Genomic DNA, 18,673 nt, shown 5'->3' on the forward strand with positions numbered 1-18,673 from the left:
TTTTTATTTATCAAGTTCTCGAGCTCTATGGCCTTGAACCCGTCGCGTGTGGGGAATGACGTCTCTCGGCGAGCACACTATCCGAGGAAGTGGGGGAAGGAAGATGCCTCGGACAAGTAAATTAGGCACCATTTCGACGTGAATGAGGAAAACACAGGTTTCATTCAGGTGGCTGGCCTGAAAAAGTTGTTACGTTACACCTTTTCGATCTAGAATCCCCACCGGGAATCGAACGCGGAACTTTTTAACTTGGTGATTATGTTTATTTGCAATATTTCAATGACTCAAAATCGTAGAAAAATGTTTCATATATATATATACAGGATGAGTCTGTAACTTCGTCCAGTTCCTTATAATACATTTATTGTTCACTGTTGCAAACTAACAATGCTACAGTATGACAAACGTACAAATTTGGTGGCCTCTAGAGCAGTAATGATGCAAATGAGACACGTGGCAATGCACATCTAAAGTACTTTAGTATCTAATACTATGATCATGATATGACGGATTTCAAATAAATAGGTACAAAACAACAAGGAACTGAAATTTGGACTTTTTTCAAGAGCCTTTATCTCGGAAAACTGTTTACATAAGCACCTCATGTAGTTACATAAATGGTTTTCAACAGATGTGAAGATCACAATGCCGTTTACAGCAATTTGATATCTCAAGCCATTCTGGAGATATGGTAAAAAGTTTAAGTTTGCAACACTACTTAAAATTATGTAATTCTGAGAATTTACTGTAATTACATCTACCAAAAATTATTGTTGTAATGTTCTAGAAGCAAAACAAATCAAAAATTGTTTTTAAAAGTTCCAAGTTTATTTTTTATATCCCTTTACTTCAATTTCTTTGTTCTAACCATGGGAAAAGAGATCTGATCTACCAAGCGTTCGGAAATCAATAATTTAAAAACGTATGAATTTCGTTCTGTGATGAAGTAATCGGAAAAGCTTGCATTATAAAAGTTAAATTCATAGTGCGTTTTGAAAGTTGTTCGATGCTTCGAACGTTGAATAAGCTAGCTCTCTTTCCTGGTCTAGTGTCTTTGGCATACAAGGATCCGAGTTTGATTCCCGGTGGGAGAACATCGTACGCACTACAGTGCTTCAGATGTCACATTAAATTGTAACCCTTGCCCTATAGGCTCGCCAGCAACAAAGGACATAAAATACAAGTTAACCAATGAGGAACGACTTGAATAGTTTAAAGAAAGCAAGTTGACTTCTAACTATTGGGCAATTTAGGCTCATTAACCAAATTATGTGGCAGCAATAATAGGAGCGGAATTATACAACCTTGATAGTTTTCTTTTATAAGCAGAACTAGAAGTTATACTCTCCTCCCATCTCTCTGAAGTTAGAATGAAATTTAAAAGTATAGTATAGATCCAACGATGATTTTCTTACCACGTATTCTTCGCCTTCAGATGACTTCATGATGAATTTCACTTTCAAAGAGTCTGTAATTTGAAGAGGAGCATATTCATAGACAGTGTTAAAGTCATATGATCTATGGACATTTTCTCCTCTTTTCACAGAGAACGTGGATCGCACAAGTACTTTTCCTCCACTCATGATAAAACCTTCATCAGGACCTTCCTGTGTCTTCACACGAATAACACCTTCCACCTGCAAAGCATACAAAAAAACTTCAAAATTTATTTATATTCATGGCAGAAGAATTGCTTTGCCCTTACAGCTAACGTCGTATATCTGGCATCCCTTATCAACGTCCCTCCTCATAGAGGCCATTCTCCTCCCTTCACTTTTGCCTAAAAGTCAGTCACATTGACCACAGTCAACAGAACAGTGGTATTAAATGTTGTATCCAACCTCATACATTGCATACAACTCGATATTTATTTATTTATTTATTTAACAATCACCAGATACAGCTCCGAGGCCATTTTATACTGGATATCCAACAACAACAACAACAATGGAAAGGATTTGGGAAGGTATCGGCCAGGGCCTGTTTAGTAGGTACCGTCCCGACATTTGCCTGGTAGGACTGAGTGAAACCCTGGAAAACCTCAGTCAGGATGGTCGGCAGCGGAATTCGAACCCACGACCTCCCGAATGCGAAGCTAATGCTCTACCACTTGAGCTACTTCGCTCGATATAGTAGATGTCCAAGCTGTAGTTGGATAAAATTTTCTATACAACATATAATAACTAATAAGATCATATCTAGCCTGTTTTAGCTGAAGAGCTATCGGACACGCTCTATGTGCAATTACTGTACTACATTTCAAGGAGTTTTACATATAAGAGTAGATATGTTGTTATCTGTAGTTATTTTTAAATTTCTGTGTACTTTCCTTATCATAACAGAAGAAGAGTAAAGCAAGAACTTGAAATGTAGTAGTGCAGATTTTAAATGGATGGTGTGCTATCTGTCTACACTACAGATAAAGATTAATAGTAATAATACTTAAGGTATTTAAAAACAATTGAGGTACTACAGCTCTCCATTTTGCAAAATAAACCTCTGAGAAAGAAAAAGAAAATGAAATCTTTAAGTTTTACGTCCCACGGTTATGCCGGTTAGGCTAAAGGAGACGGTGATGATGAGAGATGAGTGAAACAGTGGAATGAAGAAAGTGGGAGGAAACGGGAGAACCCCGAGAAAACCCACGAGCACGGTAGAAAGAAAAAGAAACTAATAAGAACATAAAATAACGTTGGGTCAACTCAAAATTTGGCAACTTTAAATAGGTTGACTGCCATGAGACACGAAATCTGGTCTCAAATACATATCTTGTGCAGGCCACGAGACCTGTTTTCAGGTTTCACTACAACAATTGCTTCAGGCTTTGAGGTCTTTATCAATACCTCACCTCGTACTTGATAATATGGATTGAAATATTCGTTTGGCCTCAGAAAGTTGCAAAGTGATCGTAGCCCGTGGATTTTTTATAGTATGTGTTTACAATATAGAAGTAAACAAAAATCACAGAAATAATGGTAATTTTAAAATTTCGCGGCCTGGCCCCAAGCTAAGGAAACCACTTTACCCCCGTGGCAGTCAACCTGTTAAGAATGTAGATCACAGAAAGATCTTGTCTGGGTTGACTGTTATTCAGCACCAAGTAGAGAGGCTGATGAAATGGAATTGAATCTGTTATTGGGTGAATATAAATAGCCACCCATGCGCAATAATGTTGACATGCAATGTGAGTACTTTACTCTAATATTAAATTATCAGCAGCTTTGAAACAAATTGTACCTTTTTTTAAAATAAAATGTTGTGCTTATACTCAAACGTTCATTAGAACATCACGATACAATTTCATTTATCTTTCATTTCTTTGTCTTCCTTTTTATTTATTTATTTCATTTTTTTATTATCTTTTTATAAATGAATGAGAAATGTTTTAGCAGAAGCAAGTGAATCAATTTACCTCAGTCACAGGATTATTCTCACTGGCAGCCATTCTAGCAATTACTCCGCAAGTTCCTGGCTTCGGAGCAAGCACAAACAAATCCAATAATTGATCAATTGAAAGAAGTAACAAGTCAATTCTATTTCTGCAAATAAGAAAATAGTTATTTTTTATATAACAAAACTAAGTTAATCATATGCCTAGGTATATGGTGACTAAAGTATTCATTAATTTTTATTTTAATATCGTGTTTCGTCTATATGATGCCTAAAGGGTTTATTAATTTTGATTTTAATATTGTGATTCGTCTATATGATGCCTAAAGTGTTCATTAATTTTGATTTTAATTGTGTTTCATCTATATGATGCCTAAAGTGTTCATTAATTTTGATTTTAATATTGTGTTTCATCTATATGATGCCTAAAGTGTTCATTAATTTTGATTTTAATATTGTGTTTCATCTATATGATGCCTAAAGTGTTCATTAATTTTGATTTTAGTATTGTGTTTCATCTATATGATGCCTAAAGTGTTCATTAATTTTGATTTTAATATTGTGTTTCATCTATATGATGCCTAAAGTGTTCATTAATTTTGATTTTAATATTGTGTTTCATCTATATGATGCCTAAAGTGTTCATTAATTTTGATTTTAAGATTTTTAGTTACATGAATCGAGATCTTAAAATGCACAGGTTTGTAAAATTAAAGGAGACATAAAAATTTAGAGAATTTATCATTCAATGGAAAGGGTAGAGGAAGACCATATTATTACTACTACTACTTTATTAAATATTCTATCTATTGGTAGGTCCTGGGGCTAATAGAAGATTGAAAAATAAAGCTCTTTAGGCTAAAAATAAGGCTCTGGAAATGTTTCTTCCACATGTCTCAATATTTAGCTTTCTCCCTTAACTCCCAATATTTTCTTCTATTTTTCAAATCATCGATCAGTTGGTTCTTCTTCTTCTTTCTACTAACTATACCATTAACACCGTATAAGGTTATAATATGTATAAAGTATTGTTCTTGTAAGAAGAAAATTTAATGTTATATGGGTGTATGCTATGCACACACACACAAAAGATAAAGTAATAATAAGAGCATTGCTATTAGTATGATCATACTTAATTAAACTTACGCTATACCCTGGCGATCCTAGTGTGGTCATATGAAATTTAAAATAAAAGATATGTAAATGTTAGTCATGAATTGAAATATATTGAAAGAACTAAATATGGTCATTTAGTTTTTGATACTCAATGACTCACAATCATCCGAATATAAAGAGTGTGAAGAAAGAAGAAATATACACAAGAGACAAAAATCTAGTAGCTATCATTGTCAGACACTTTTAATATTGTTCAATCCTTAGTAGAACAATCAATATTTCTGACAGCGATATGCGAAATAATAATAATTTAATTTAATTTAATAACATATTTAAAGTGTTCAAAACAGCGATAGTCAAGTATAGCATTATACAAGGTAATTGAATATTTGTACATAATACAATTGAAGGCTTAGAATTCAATGTTAGTACCATATAAGAGTGCAATTATATTTCATAGTTTAAAACTGAGTCATATAAAGTAAAATATAACAAAGTAAAGCACTAAAATAGCCCTAACCTTAATGATTAGATTGTCTAATAATAAAATATAGATATAACTATTTATAAAAGAAATTCACGTATGGAGTATTATAACAGGATAAAATATTATAAAAGTACTAAGAACCTAATACAACCCTAATTTCTAAGAGTCTTGTCTTCTGTTATTAAACATAAGTAAAAATGCTTAATACTGAGTTCTTTGTACCGTTCTTACACAATAAATTTGTTTGCCATACTTTGTGAGTTGGTACTCTGTATGAGATATTGTTTACAAGGTACTCACTGTACAATTTATTTTCTAAAATGGGCTCCAAAAATCTTAACGCCTGTTGTTCTCTTCTTTCTGATAAAAGATCTAGATTAAAAATTTTTTAATAACCTCTTATAGTCACAATAATATTGGTACAAATGTAAATGAAAATATAGATATTTTATAAACCTTTTTTGGACCCTTTGTATTTTATCGTTGTTTCTCTTGCTAATATTTGATCAAATCGCACTTGTGAATTCAAGTTTAGGTCTGATAAGAGTTTTATATATTATTATTATTATTATTATTATTATTAATAATAATAATAATAATAATAATAATAATAATAATAATAATAAATAATAATAATAATAATAATAACTTTAATCTTACCTGTAGTTCTTGTTTATTCTACTGAACACTTTTGTAAATAATCCGCGAGCATCAGAGCTGCTGTGAGGAACTTCACAATCAAATATTCCAGCAGTTAAGCGCAATCCATTATCACGCTCTCGTATAGTGCTCTGTAAAAAGGAAAGGAAATAGAAAAAATACTAACATATTTAAACCATAGAAGACATTATTTTTTTTAAAAAAAAATATTAGTGTTCTTTGACGCTAATGCGTTTTAACTTGTATGATCCGACTTAAACAAACAAACAAACAAACAAAAGTAAATTGTTGATTCTGATTGCTATACAGTAGAACGTCGATTATCCGAACGTCAGTCAACCGAACGACCGCTTAACCGAACTGTGTACTCTCTCGCACCTGTTACTCTCCCACCCTACCGTCCATCATCCCCCTCACTCCCAAACCAAGTTTCCCACAGTAGTCGCCGCACTGAGCCACCGCTGGCGGAACATTGCTTCTAATGGGGCCTTCATAAGGCGCTGCTGACCGGCCAAGCCGCCAGTCGCTGTTTCAACAATCAGCACACTTCTGTAGGTTTGGCACTGGGTGTAGAAGTAGCGGCAGTATCAAAGCTGTTCACAGCAACAGCTGCGCCAGCTTAGAGTTGAGGCGTGCCGCTCCGCGCATGGCAAATAAACATGTACAGTTCGATTATCCGAACAAACCAGTTTTCCGAACACCCATGTCTCCCAATTACTTCGGATAATCGACGCTCTACTGTATTTTGCTCTGTCACAGGCCATCAGCATTTGCTCCATAGAACATGTCATGAAGCACAATAAAGTGTAAGGATATGCCGTATACAAAGGGTAAATCCGGTTGCAATTAGGCCTATGTGAAAAGACTTTGGGAGAGAGGGTTAAAATTCAGCTCAAATATAAAAGAGGATATATATAGATTCTATATTCGAAAAGCAAATTGTCCTAAAATGGATGGAACATAGTAAAAATTACGAAACATGAACATTAAAGTCAATGAAAAAAATGAAGTTGTACACATATCTCAAAAACTATAATAAGGAGATGGCTAAATGAAAGCTTATTGCAAAGACATAATGAAGAGCTTAAAAGTATGTATAGCATATAAGGTAAATATCGATAGAACATTGTCAAAAGTCAAGTTGTTTAAGTAAAATCAATAATAATGATAAAGTATATGCATCTTCTGCGAATTACCGTGGGCTCCCTATACGGAAGTTAAATGCCTGAAATATCTCACATCTGGCTTTAGAATCTCCAAACTCGATTTACCATGCAACGTGACTTTTGACCTGATCACCTGACACAATCTGGTCGTTATGGCAAAGCGGTTAGGCCCGTTACAACGAAACTTCAAAATTGCTCATTTAATATTTGTGACATCAAACAAATCAAATGTTTTGAGCGAAACATTTGATCTGTTTTTTCTTAATTTTCTTAGGCGTTCATGAACAAGTTGAAGCGAGTTATCTCAACGAGTGTTCTGATTGGCAGAAAGTGCATATTGGGAAGAAAAAAAGGAGTATAATAATAAGATAATAGTAAAATTCATACAAACTATGACAAGGGAGGATAAGAGATGGCACTGTAAACACTAAGTATTGGGGAGCTTTGCTCTCATTTTTTTAAATTCAATTTTTACTATTTACAATTCATTACTTTGGACAATTTTATTATTTGTTACAATTTTTATATACTATATTTCATTTTCAATATGTTCATGCGTCGCTTATCCTTCTTTATTATTATATTAACAGTGTGATAAACAATTTTATTTAAAACAGGCAAATTCGGCCATCTTGGCTCGTGCCATATTAGTACATTTTCTTATTTCAAATAATTTATAATTAAAACAAATATAGTGACGTAGTCCACAAGGCCCTAAGGCTGGGACTTCCTTTATAAATCTCCTGTAAGGGAGGTAACTACAAGAAAGAAAAACTATGACAAGGTAGAGCTTAACTTCAATTAATCTTTCTATTATTTTTTTTAATGAAAAAAGAAGAAAAAGTCTTTAGATGTTTATTAAGTCAAAGAATTCTAAGTTGTTTGAAAATGTTCAATATCCAGTAGCAGCATTCAATTTATGGTGCGAACGAAAATGATACATTCGAAGAAGGCATAAATGGTCTAAGTTGATGCAGAAATGAAAAGTATAATATCTGTAACGTAAGTAACAACTATTATTATTATTATTATTACTTAAATTTGTTTTGTTTCAAAGTCTCTTCTCATAGTCGAAGGAATTAAAAACCGGTGTATCGCTGTATATAAAATTACTTCACAGATGCAGAGAAGTACAGGATCAGCCCAGCATATCGTTCATAACATACTGAGGTTCAGCAGTGTGCGAGGTGGATATCCGCCATGTCAACTTACTTTCCGTGAAACAGCGACCTGGACGTGGAGAATTTTGAACACTGGTTTCAGCTCACTCGTAAACTTGTGTTTTACTCATGCAGTTCTCACTGTCTTGAACTGTCACACGGCGAAGAATTTCTATTGACCTTACACCTTCAATCAACAGAAATCTAACAACACTTCGTTGCTCCAACGTGGAGCAATTCTATAAGAATATGACCATCTTGTGTAACTGTTTCACAGTATCCCGTGCGCGGCAACGCATGCATGCAAATTCTGGATATGAATACTCTAGGATGCTACGACAAAATAACAATTACGGTCCTGGTTTAGATTTGTTGTACATAACTTTCCGGTTATTTATTGAATGTGTCTTTTATATACCTGTGTATACTGTATATGTCGAATACTATGTAATAAGTTCAAATTATTATTATTGGTGTGAAGATTGTGAAAATAATTTTATAATACGACTAGCCTTGTAACCATGTGGTCCAGCTCAGTCAATTTTTAAGAAGAAAATTTTTAACTTTCTAAATGAACCTCGCATAAAAGTGCTCACAAGAATTTTTCTCTCAGCCAACAAACGAATGTGGATATATGTATGTGAGTTTCGTCTGCGACGGAAATCGTAGAGTTCCTCTCTCCTTCCCAAATAAGGAGTCAAAATTCAGCACAATGGACAAACGTCGTCTCGAAACATTCCTATCTATAAGTTGTCATAGCTATTTTTAACTTCTCACATCACCAAACTGCATGGCAAAGCGAGTTGTTGCCTGGCAACAGGACGAGACGGAGACAAAAGGTGCTTTAGTCTGACGAACACATTCACAGAGGGCAACCACGAATGAATTAGCTAGTGCGAAAATACAGCAATAATGAAAAGTCTAATAAATACGTTTAGTGAAATTAGCATGAGAAACTAGAACGAATCATCGAAATGAACGAGCAACGTTAAATAATATTTTTATCAAGGGTGAATAAAAGTTGTTTTGGCGGCATGGAGCTGGAGAACGGCAAACTATTCAATCTATTGCAAAGAAGATGAGAGGAAAGCAACCCGCAACCAACAGGACATCCCCCTGAATTTCCAATATAGTCCCCCCTTCCAGTGTCAAAGTAAGTGAACAGTGCTAGTGAAGGTGTAAAAATCAGCAATGTAACGAAACATAACTGATAATTCGTGGCGACCGCGTCAACCGCGTCTTCGATAATCAACGGGCCTAAATTAAATTAAAATATAATTATCATTACCAAGTATCGATTTGAAGTGCCAAAGTGATCTGTTATATGTTCATAAAGTTTTAGTGTTGTGAATTAAAATTAAAACCAAAAATCGAAAGCTGAGTATCCTTTCAAAATGATAATCATGGTTTAAATTTACATGTGTTTATTTTAAAAAATGACCTAATTCATTTTTCTTTACAGCACGATTGATTAGCGCCTATGCAACTTAATAATTCGTACATTAATAAATTGCATCAGCGCTAAATATACAATTAAAATCTATTTTATGTTGGTTTTCTGAAACGTTCTGGTTCGAACTCTTAAGTTGTGTGTCCGGTAGCTATATGGTAGGCTTAAATGGATGGTCCAAATTGTTAATACATATTTAAGGAGACAAATTAGTAGAAAAGGATCGAAGCCCGCACCATGGTAGATGTCCGAGCCCACCTAGGGATCTGTAGGATCTATGCATTGTGATAAAAGGCTTTACTCTGGGAACGCACACATAAGGATCGAACCCAGTACTATCATAATAAAAGGCGTACCGAACGAGAATCGAACCCTTCCGGTTACAAATAATGTCCTCCCGAACAGGGACAAACGAGAATCGAACCCTGCCGGTTACAAATAATGGCTTCCCGAACAGGGACAAACGAGAATCGAACCCTGCCGGTTACAAATAATGGCGCTCCGAACTGAGACAGAATTCCTGAACCGCTAAATGGAAACTAGTAATTTATGTACTGGAACGTTTGATAAAACCACATAAAAGCGACGCTAATTGTATTTTTAATCAAGGTAAATTGTAGTGCCTTTTCAGTGCTTTTAATTTTGTTGTTTGGCATTCGTAAATCAGTCATCACGTATGTGAATGGAGAAATGGTACCTGTCATGAAAGAAATGCGAAAAATTCTAAAAGAAACAGAGTATGTAATGGTAGAAAGGCAATTCAGATATAGAATAGAACCATTTACATTGCGAGAAGTTGAAAATGCTTTGAAGGTAGATCAGGAAACATCTAAAATTCGTAAAAGAGCTAAACAGGAAGCTGCAAGATTTCTTTTGAAAAGCAATATAGAATATAGAGCAGGAGTTGAAGATAAAATTGTGTCTAAAATGCATGAAATACGCGAATCTGAGCTTTATCGAAGAGTTAAAGATGAATGTGTTTTCAAATCAAAATCTGTTTCTTTGTCACACATCAAACGTAAGTTAAAGATTGATTTCGAGATTTCAGGGATAGTACGTGTTGCGAAAGAAAGGTTAGCTGAAAGAATATACAAAAGGTATTTAAAACATCACAATATTAGTTGTAATAAGGATTCCAGCGATGAACAGAAGGTAAATTGTAAAACAGCACCACAAAAACGGGTTAGGTTTGCTGATTCTCCTGTAAATGTTAATAAGTTAGAAAATGTTCAAAATTACGAGAGTCATAGAAGGAAAACAGTATCATTAGAAAGAAAATTTGCTAAAAATAGCTTAGAATTTGTTGAATATGAGTCCGTAGGTACTTTGTGGGACGCTGCCCCCGCAGCCCGAAAAATATACGCACGAACAGTGAAAAATGAATGTGTTAGACGTTGTATTATTTTGCCATGTGTTAAGTCTCAGTCACCACCTATTGTTGTAAATCAAGCCAATATTGAATTTCTTGACAATGAATTTGAACAGGTTGAAGAAATATCTGAGAGTGAATCAAAGGTAGAAAAAGAAATCATTTCTGTTGTCAATCACGTTAACGTTGAGTTAGGCCAAGCCAAAGAATTTGTTTTGTCTCTCTCGAATAGCAGTGTAGAAAGAAAAGAAACAAAGAAAAAAAAGAATAACAAGCTCAACCCAGCTGTCTTGTTGCAACCCCCACCAACTATCGAGTTGGTCACGTCTAGTACAGATGTGTGTGAGAGCCAGCGGTTGGCTGCTCCAGCTGTTTGTTTGTTTTGTAAAGGAACGAAAAGTATTTATGGGTGCAATGCGTGCTCCACTACGAAAAGGTTTATGAGAGTTGTAATAAATTGCGTTGAAAAGGGGAATGAGAGTAGCCCAAATACGCAGCCTCGTAGTGTAATATGTTTATTAGAGGAAAATTGTTTTTATGGCACCTTGCTAACCAGTAAATTAGAATGCGTTCCGTTTCACAAGACTTGTTTATTTTTTGTGTCTGTTAGGGTTGTTAAGATTTGTCAAGAGAAGAGTAGTTCTTTAAGCTGCGAGTTGAAAGTTAAAAACATACAGATAGAAGAAATGAATTATGTCATCTTTTGCATAGTTACTTGTATTCAAGTTGTGTATTTAAAAGATTGTTCAAACGGCTTTATGCCAGGTAGGCCTAATGATAATGACCATGACTCAGTAACGTGGGAAGAGAAATTAAAAACCTGTCAAGAAAATTTTAGCAGATCACGAAATGTTGTTTGTCAAATGGTACGGAAATATAATTTACAAGTGCGTTGTGGCAAAAAGCACCGGCAATTTAAAAAGAAATTACGTAAAGTCAGACGGAAATTAAAAAGAGTTAAACGCATGCTGTATTGTTTTTCAAAATTTTCCAAGTATGTTCGTAAATGTTTTTTGAGAAGTAAATATCACAGTTGCACCAATGCTCAGACAAGTGACCGAAATTTAAAATTGAATCACACTAGTAACCTAGCAATCAATAACTTGGTAAAGAGGTCAGGTGCTGACCACTCATCACCTACAGATAAAAATCACGAACCTTTTCAGGAAGAATGTGGTAATCGGGTGAATAAATCTTTTACGTCTAAGCGATTTGAAAGTAAACGTAATGGAAAAATTAAATATCAGTCACCAATTGTTGTCAGTGAAGTGCTATCAGCTGATCGTGACGTCATAACAAAGGCTAAGCATACAGGTAAATGGAAAAACCTAGTGAAAAGAAAAAAGCAGTCTAGTGTTCAACATAAATATAGTGAAATTGGTGCACAGCGAAAATTATCACGAAAGAAAAGTAATTGTAATTCAAGCAGTGCTAAGTTAGTAAGTTTCTTGTGCTATGCAGCAGTTATACATAATGAGAAACCATTCATGCTAGTTGTTTATTGGGAAATGAAACCTTTAAAAATTGTTTTTGTGTTGAAAAAGCCACGAGTAGGTGTAGGATAAAAACAAAAAAACTTTGTTAAGCCGGACTGCTTGTATATTAGGAAATCGACACTTGCAATGGTTTTGGTATTTCAAAAAAAAAAAAAAATCTCGATATTATTTCATCATACGTAATACGAAATTACTTGTAATAGTATATATATATTTTTTTTCGTTAACGCACTAACAACGAAGTTTAATTTTTCGAATTATAGAAAATATAGTGTTTCTTTTCGAAGTGCAAGAGAGAATTTGCGTAGTGAAAATTATCAAATATAGTGAAAAGAAATAAATTTAAATTGTGAAGATGTAGAAAATTTATATTGAATATTTCATCACAGTGTTGCAATTTTACAAAATTAAAATGTTTTGAATCACAAATTTAAATATTTTGGTGAGAAATCATTCTGTAATAAACCTAAATAAGCACATTTTAAATTAATGAGTTAAATCTCTCAATTTCCAAAAAAAAAAAAAAATAAATAAATAAATAAATAAATAAATAAATAAATAAATAAACATGCGTCCATTAATAGTAATGTATACTTATGATGTGTTACGTCAAGTTATTTGTTTTAACTAATCAGTATGCCTCTGGGATTACTAATCAGCTGAGGATACTTGAATTTTGGTGTGGTAAGTTATTGTAGTAGTATTTTACACCTGTACCCACCTTCTTGGCGCGTCGTTCAGTTGAAAAGAATATATAATGAGACATCCTATTATGAATGAGTATCAAGTAAGTTGTGTATGTGATAATTATTAGCAACTATTGTTGCTTTCGTTTTGTATTAATCTTTTCGTTGAATACGAAAACATTTCAAGTTTTAACTTGAAAATATGGAAGCAAAGGTCCCTCCAATGTTATGGGTTATACATATTATGTAACGCCCGGAGTAGGCAATTTTCGTATTATACTCTACTATATTATTTTAATATTAACTTTTTACTCTATATGTAACCCTCATCTCCGGGTTGGAAACAAATGAAAATTTTAATGTGGGTAGGTATCTTCGAAATTTAGGAGAGCAGACACTTTAGAAAGTGTAATGGTGTGTCAAACCATCCTCTGCTCAGTCCATTCTTGGTCAAGTCTTAACCAGAATGTAATAAATGTAAAATATTATGATTAATTAGTATTGCTGTAGAATTAAGTAAAAATTTTTCATACCATAACCAATATTTTGAAAATATTTACGTGTGTTAATACTTGAATTTAATTTGTGTGTCCTATATATTTGTTTCATAGTAGTAATGATAATTGAAATAATATCACTACTAATTAAAATATATGGAAATGAATATATATTTATTGTGTTAGTTGTTAAGGATGTTGGAAGTTGTTTTTAAATAAAACTAAATATTGAAAATGAATGCTTTTTTGAAAATAGTAAGAAAATAAATTCATGTTACATTTAAGAGTATAAGGCACTACATTAGTAAATATTTTAAGTTACAGTAATTACTCAATATACTTGTAAATGTAATATTTTGTGCTTAATGGTAAACAATGCCAGTAATTAGTTATTCCAATTATCAAATATGCTATTTAGAAGGAAAATAATAACAACTTTGTTTATATTTTGATGTGTTTAAAATTGTGGCACTTAAGTGTTTCAAATAACGAATATTAATATAATAAAAGACATTAATAAACTTTATTGAAATTATGGCCCAACCGTAATCCGAAATTCGTTTCGTATGGCCCACGTGTTCGTAACCGTATTTCCGAAAGGATTTAAAAAATTTTTCGTTATATCATCACAAGAAGACTTAAGTGATGTTAACCCTTTGAAGACCATTGGAAGAAATTTAGTGACACTAGTGAAGTGATCAGTGTTGCAGGGTTCTGTTTGTTTTTCCTCTCCGCTCAAAAACAAACGTCCTGTCGAGCGCCTTTGTAACCATGTGGTCCAGCTCAGTCAATTTTTAAGAAGAAAATTTTTAACTTTCTAAATGAACCTCGCATAAAAGTGCTCACAAGAATTTTTCTCTCAGCCAACAAACGAATGTGGATATATGTATGTGAGTTTCGTCTGCGACGGAAATCGTAGAGTTCCTCTCTCCTTCCCAAATAAGGAGTCAAAATTCAGCACAATGGACAAACGTCGTCTCGAAACATTCCTATCTATAAGTTGTCATAGCTATTTTTAACTTCTCACATCACCAAACTGCATGGCAAAGCGAGTTGTTGCCTGGCAACAGGACGAGACGGAGACAAAAGGTGCTTTAGTCTGACGAACACATTCACAGAGGGCAACCACGAATGAATTAGCTAGTGCGAAAATACAGCAATAATGAAAAGTCTAATAAATACGTTTAGTGAAATTAGCATGAGAAACTAGAACGAATCATCGAAATGAACGAGCAACGTTAAATAATATTTTTATCAAGGGTGAATAAAAGTTGTTTTGGCGGCATGGAGCTGGAGAACGGCAAACTATTCAATCTATTGCAAAGAAGATGAGAGGAAAGCAACCCGCAACCAACAGGACATCCCCCTGAATTTCCAATATAGTCCCCCCTTCCAGTGTCAAAGTAAGTGAACAGTGCTAGTGAAGGTGTAAAAATCAGCAATGTAACGAAACATAACTGATAATTCGTGGCGACCGCGTCAACCGCGTCTTCGATAATCAACGGGCCTAAATTAAATTAAAATATAATTATCATTACCAAGTATCGATTTGAAGTGCCAAAGTGATCTGTTATATGTTCATAAAGTTTTAGTGTTGTGAATTAAAATTAAAACCAAAAATCGAAAGCTGAGTATCCTTTCAAAATGATAATCATGGTTTAAATTTACATGTGTTTATTTTAAAAAATGACCTAATTCATTTTTCTTTACAGCACGATTGATTAGCGCCTATGCAACTTAATAATTCGTACATTAATAAATTGCATCAGCGCTAAATATACAATTAAAATCTATTTTATGTTGGTTTTCTGAAACGTTCTGGTTCGAACTCTTAAGTTGTGTGTCCGGTAGCTATATGGTAGGCTTAAATGGATGGTCCAAATTGTTAATACATATTTAAGGAGACAAATTAGTAGAAAAGGATCGAAGCCCGCACCATGGTAGATGTCCGAGCCCACCTATGGATCTGTAGGATCTATGCATTGTGATAAAAGGCTTTACTCTGGGAACGCACACATAAGGATCGAACCCAGTACTATCATAATAAAAGGCGTACCGAACGAGAATCGAACCCTTCCGGTTACAAATAATGGCTTCCCGAACAGGGACAAACGAGAATCGAACCCTGCCGGTTACAGCCTTCGGCTAGCTAGGGGCTCCGCCCCTAAACCCCCGGATTTACTCGGTTTACAGCCTCGTACCTCTTAAACCCACAATTCTATGGAATTTCGAATTTCTTTTCCTATTCTAACTATCTAAAAGACAAGATTTTGTATCCCAAAAAAACGCCCATTTAAATAGCATGGGAATTATTTCATTCCCCCTTTAGACCCTTTAAAAACTAAAAAAATATTCACTTTTGGCAATTTTGTTATGGGTTACTCCAGGAAGGCTACACTCATGCTAAATTTCATCATTCTAATCCTACCGGAAATGCCTTAAACATTTTAAGGTGTAGATGATGTTCCATTAAAAAAAAAAAAAAAAAAAAATCAGTTGTCCATAAGATCACTTTAAAGTTGGATTTTTTTATTTTTGGTAGTTTACTTGGGTAACGCTAACGGAAACGTACAAGCATGCCAAATTTCAAGTTTTAATTCCAATTCCCAGCACCTAAAATATGAGATTATAAGAAAAAAAGGTCTACTTAAATAGCATGGAGAATTTCTTCATCCCGCCTTTAGACTCTCTAAAACTTGAAACTATTCACTTTTGGCAATTTTTCTGTTGATTAGTTCCGAAAATCTACAATCGTGCCGAATTTCAACTTTCCACGTCAATGGAAGTACCCCTTTATTTTATGTCAGTCAGTTCATGTAGTTTTATATATAGTTAGGATTTTCTTGAGAACAGTTCTCTCTCATTAGTTGATATAACAGGTTTAGTGTATTCATGAACTAACAGACTAAGAGCTCTTAACTAATAAGATAAATAACTGGTTGTGGATACCTCAAATAAGAACCTTATAAAATTATTTTTACAACATACCACTGTTAGTTGGATCAACTATGTAAAATCTATGTAGGAAAATAACTTTAAGCCCTTTGCCCTGAAGAAGATTGACCGCTAGTTCAATTGAAATACAGGCCAAAAGTATGCACTGAAGGAACATTACATGTGAGTCATTATATTATTTATATTAACAAAAAGTATTTTGTTTGCTTTAAGCACTGTGTTTTGTATCATTTGATAGAAACATATATGTAATATGGTCTACAAATTAATAAACAGAGCAACCCAAAAGCATAACTGCATTTTACACATATGGTTGGTACCTTGAACATGGTTGTGGTTGTCTAAGGTCCAGAAGAAACTAATTTTAAAAGCATGATAAAACATAATTTTAGAAAATAAAGCATAAAGCATAATTTAAAATATATAGCACAATTCTTGGAAAATTCTGTTTAACTGCGTTTCACATACTGTATTAATATTTTTTTAAAAGCAGTATTTACAATTCAAAATCTTGGAGAACATAACAATGCAACAATGAAAAGCTTATTTTTATTTTTGTAAACTTTTCGGTGTAATCCTTTGAAATGGATAAAAGAAAAATAGAAAAGAAGAAACCTTCCCGCCAATAATGAATAAACAATAGTTTTCTTCTAAGTATAACTGCGCAGTTATGAATGATGATTCGAAATGTACAAAAAGTGCACAAAAACTTTACACTATATTGTTATGTGGACCTCTTGAACTTGAGCACTTTCTGTATTTTTATGGTGGCATCTTTTACTTTCTCTTTCTGTATATATGCGCCTCTAAGGCGCACACAAGTGATAAAAGAACTGACTCGTGTAAATCATATTTCCTTACAGTAAATTAAGTACAAAGTTCATTAAATATGAAAGAAACTTGTATAAAAAATTAATAAATAGATCAAGATATTTAGAAATTTAATGTATAGTAAATATTATACATTATACACGATTAATGTAAAACAATGGTTGAAATTAATAATAAAGCATAATAAAGCATAATTTGGAAAAAATAAAGCATAATTAAACAAAAATAAAGCATAATGTATTAATAAATCAAATAAAATCAATACCAATTCACATTTACAATAGTTAAGCTTTAAGCTAAGAAAACTCTTATTACTTACATGTCTGTATTCTGGTCCCCTTGTTACTAATTCGTCACTGCTGCATGTAGGACACACTTGAGTAAGTATTTCTCTTGCATTTGTTCCATCCACAAATACATTTGTTTTTGAATGCCGCACAATACCAAGTGGCAAAGAATCTACAATAATGGTAATTATTTATTTAACAGTAGCAGCAGTATTTTATTTAATCAACTTAGCTATGCCTATACAATATCCAATATGTCAAACACTCATAATAAATCAACACAAAATCCTTGTATATATTATCTTTGATCTTTTTCACGAAATATTCTCTCGTGTTTACTTCATTTTATTCTTTAATTAATTAACACAAGTTTCTCTTCTAATGTTTTCTTAACAGTAATGATTTCTCTATGAAAGAGCTCTTTTGTGCTTCTATAAGGTTTACGTTATTAGGTAATATTTTTAAACAAATACTAACAAACTATCTACAACAACATTTCTTTTATTCCGTTTCTGATTTTTATGAACATGCTCAAGCTACAAACAGGGCCGGCTCTACCACATGTGCAACATGTATATTTGAACGGAGTGGCAAATTTCGAGGGACAGCAAAATCTGCCATAACTAAATTGTTTAAAATAAGTATTTCTTGTTGGAAACAGACTTCATGGTGATGGTAGTTAAATTTACTAAGCTGACCTTCAAGTTGAATAGTATATTCATAAATCATGTTTAGGTCGCATTAGTTGAAGGTCACATTGATAGTACTAAAGCAAATGATGAAACAAATCCCAGCATGAGTTGGTTGATTGTTGTCAAATACAAAAACTCAATTCTCGAACAGTAGTGAAAACCTGTTCCATTTAGCAGTTATCACAGTTTTGATATAAAAACTAGTCTTGTCTTTGTCACAAACAAGTTTCTTATCATTAAAGGTGCAAACATTTTTTTTTCTAATAACAGATGTAGAAGGAAAATCAAGAAATAAAGATAAAAGAGTTAGTTGCACTGGAATATCAAACTGATGTATTGAGATTGAAGTTCGATATTGTATTCTATAAAAAGGCTTACAATCATTTTTCTGCAGGTGTCTTTGCTTTATCTTTCACTAACATAATACATTA

At 33.3% G+C, this 18,673-nt stretch overlaps 1 protein-coding gene across 1 annotated transcript in view; it reads right to left on the reverse strand.

The window, feature by feature from the left end:
• cv-d (vitellogenin-like lipoprotein) overlaps positions 1–18,673 on the reverse strand; it is an 89,107-nt gene that overhangs the window by 30,799 nt on the left and 39,635 nt on the right. Inside the window, exons 14-17 of the mRNA XM_081731983.1 lie at positions 17,583–17,722; positions 5,654–5,784; positions 3,413–3,539; positions 1,416–1,637 (exon numbers count right to left, since the gene is read on the reverse strand). Of these exons, the coding sequence (XP_081588109.1) occupies positions 1,416–1,637; positions 3,413–3,539; positions 5,654–5,784; positions 17,583–17,722 (620 nt within the window). The remainder of the gene's footprint in view (positions 1–1,415; positions 1,638–3,412; positions 3,540–5,653; positions 5,785–17,582; positions 17,723–18,673) is intronic.

Source organism: Thermobia domestica, chromosome 1, assembly GCF_964235325.1.
Source record: "Thermobia domestica chromosome 1, izTheDome1.hap1.1, whole genome shotgun sequence".
Classification (NCBI taxonomy): domain Eukaryota; kingdom Metazoa; phylum Arthropoda; class Insecta; order Zygentoma; family Lepismatidae; genus Thermobia; species Thermobia domestica.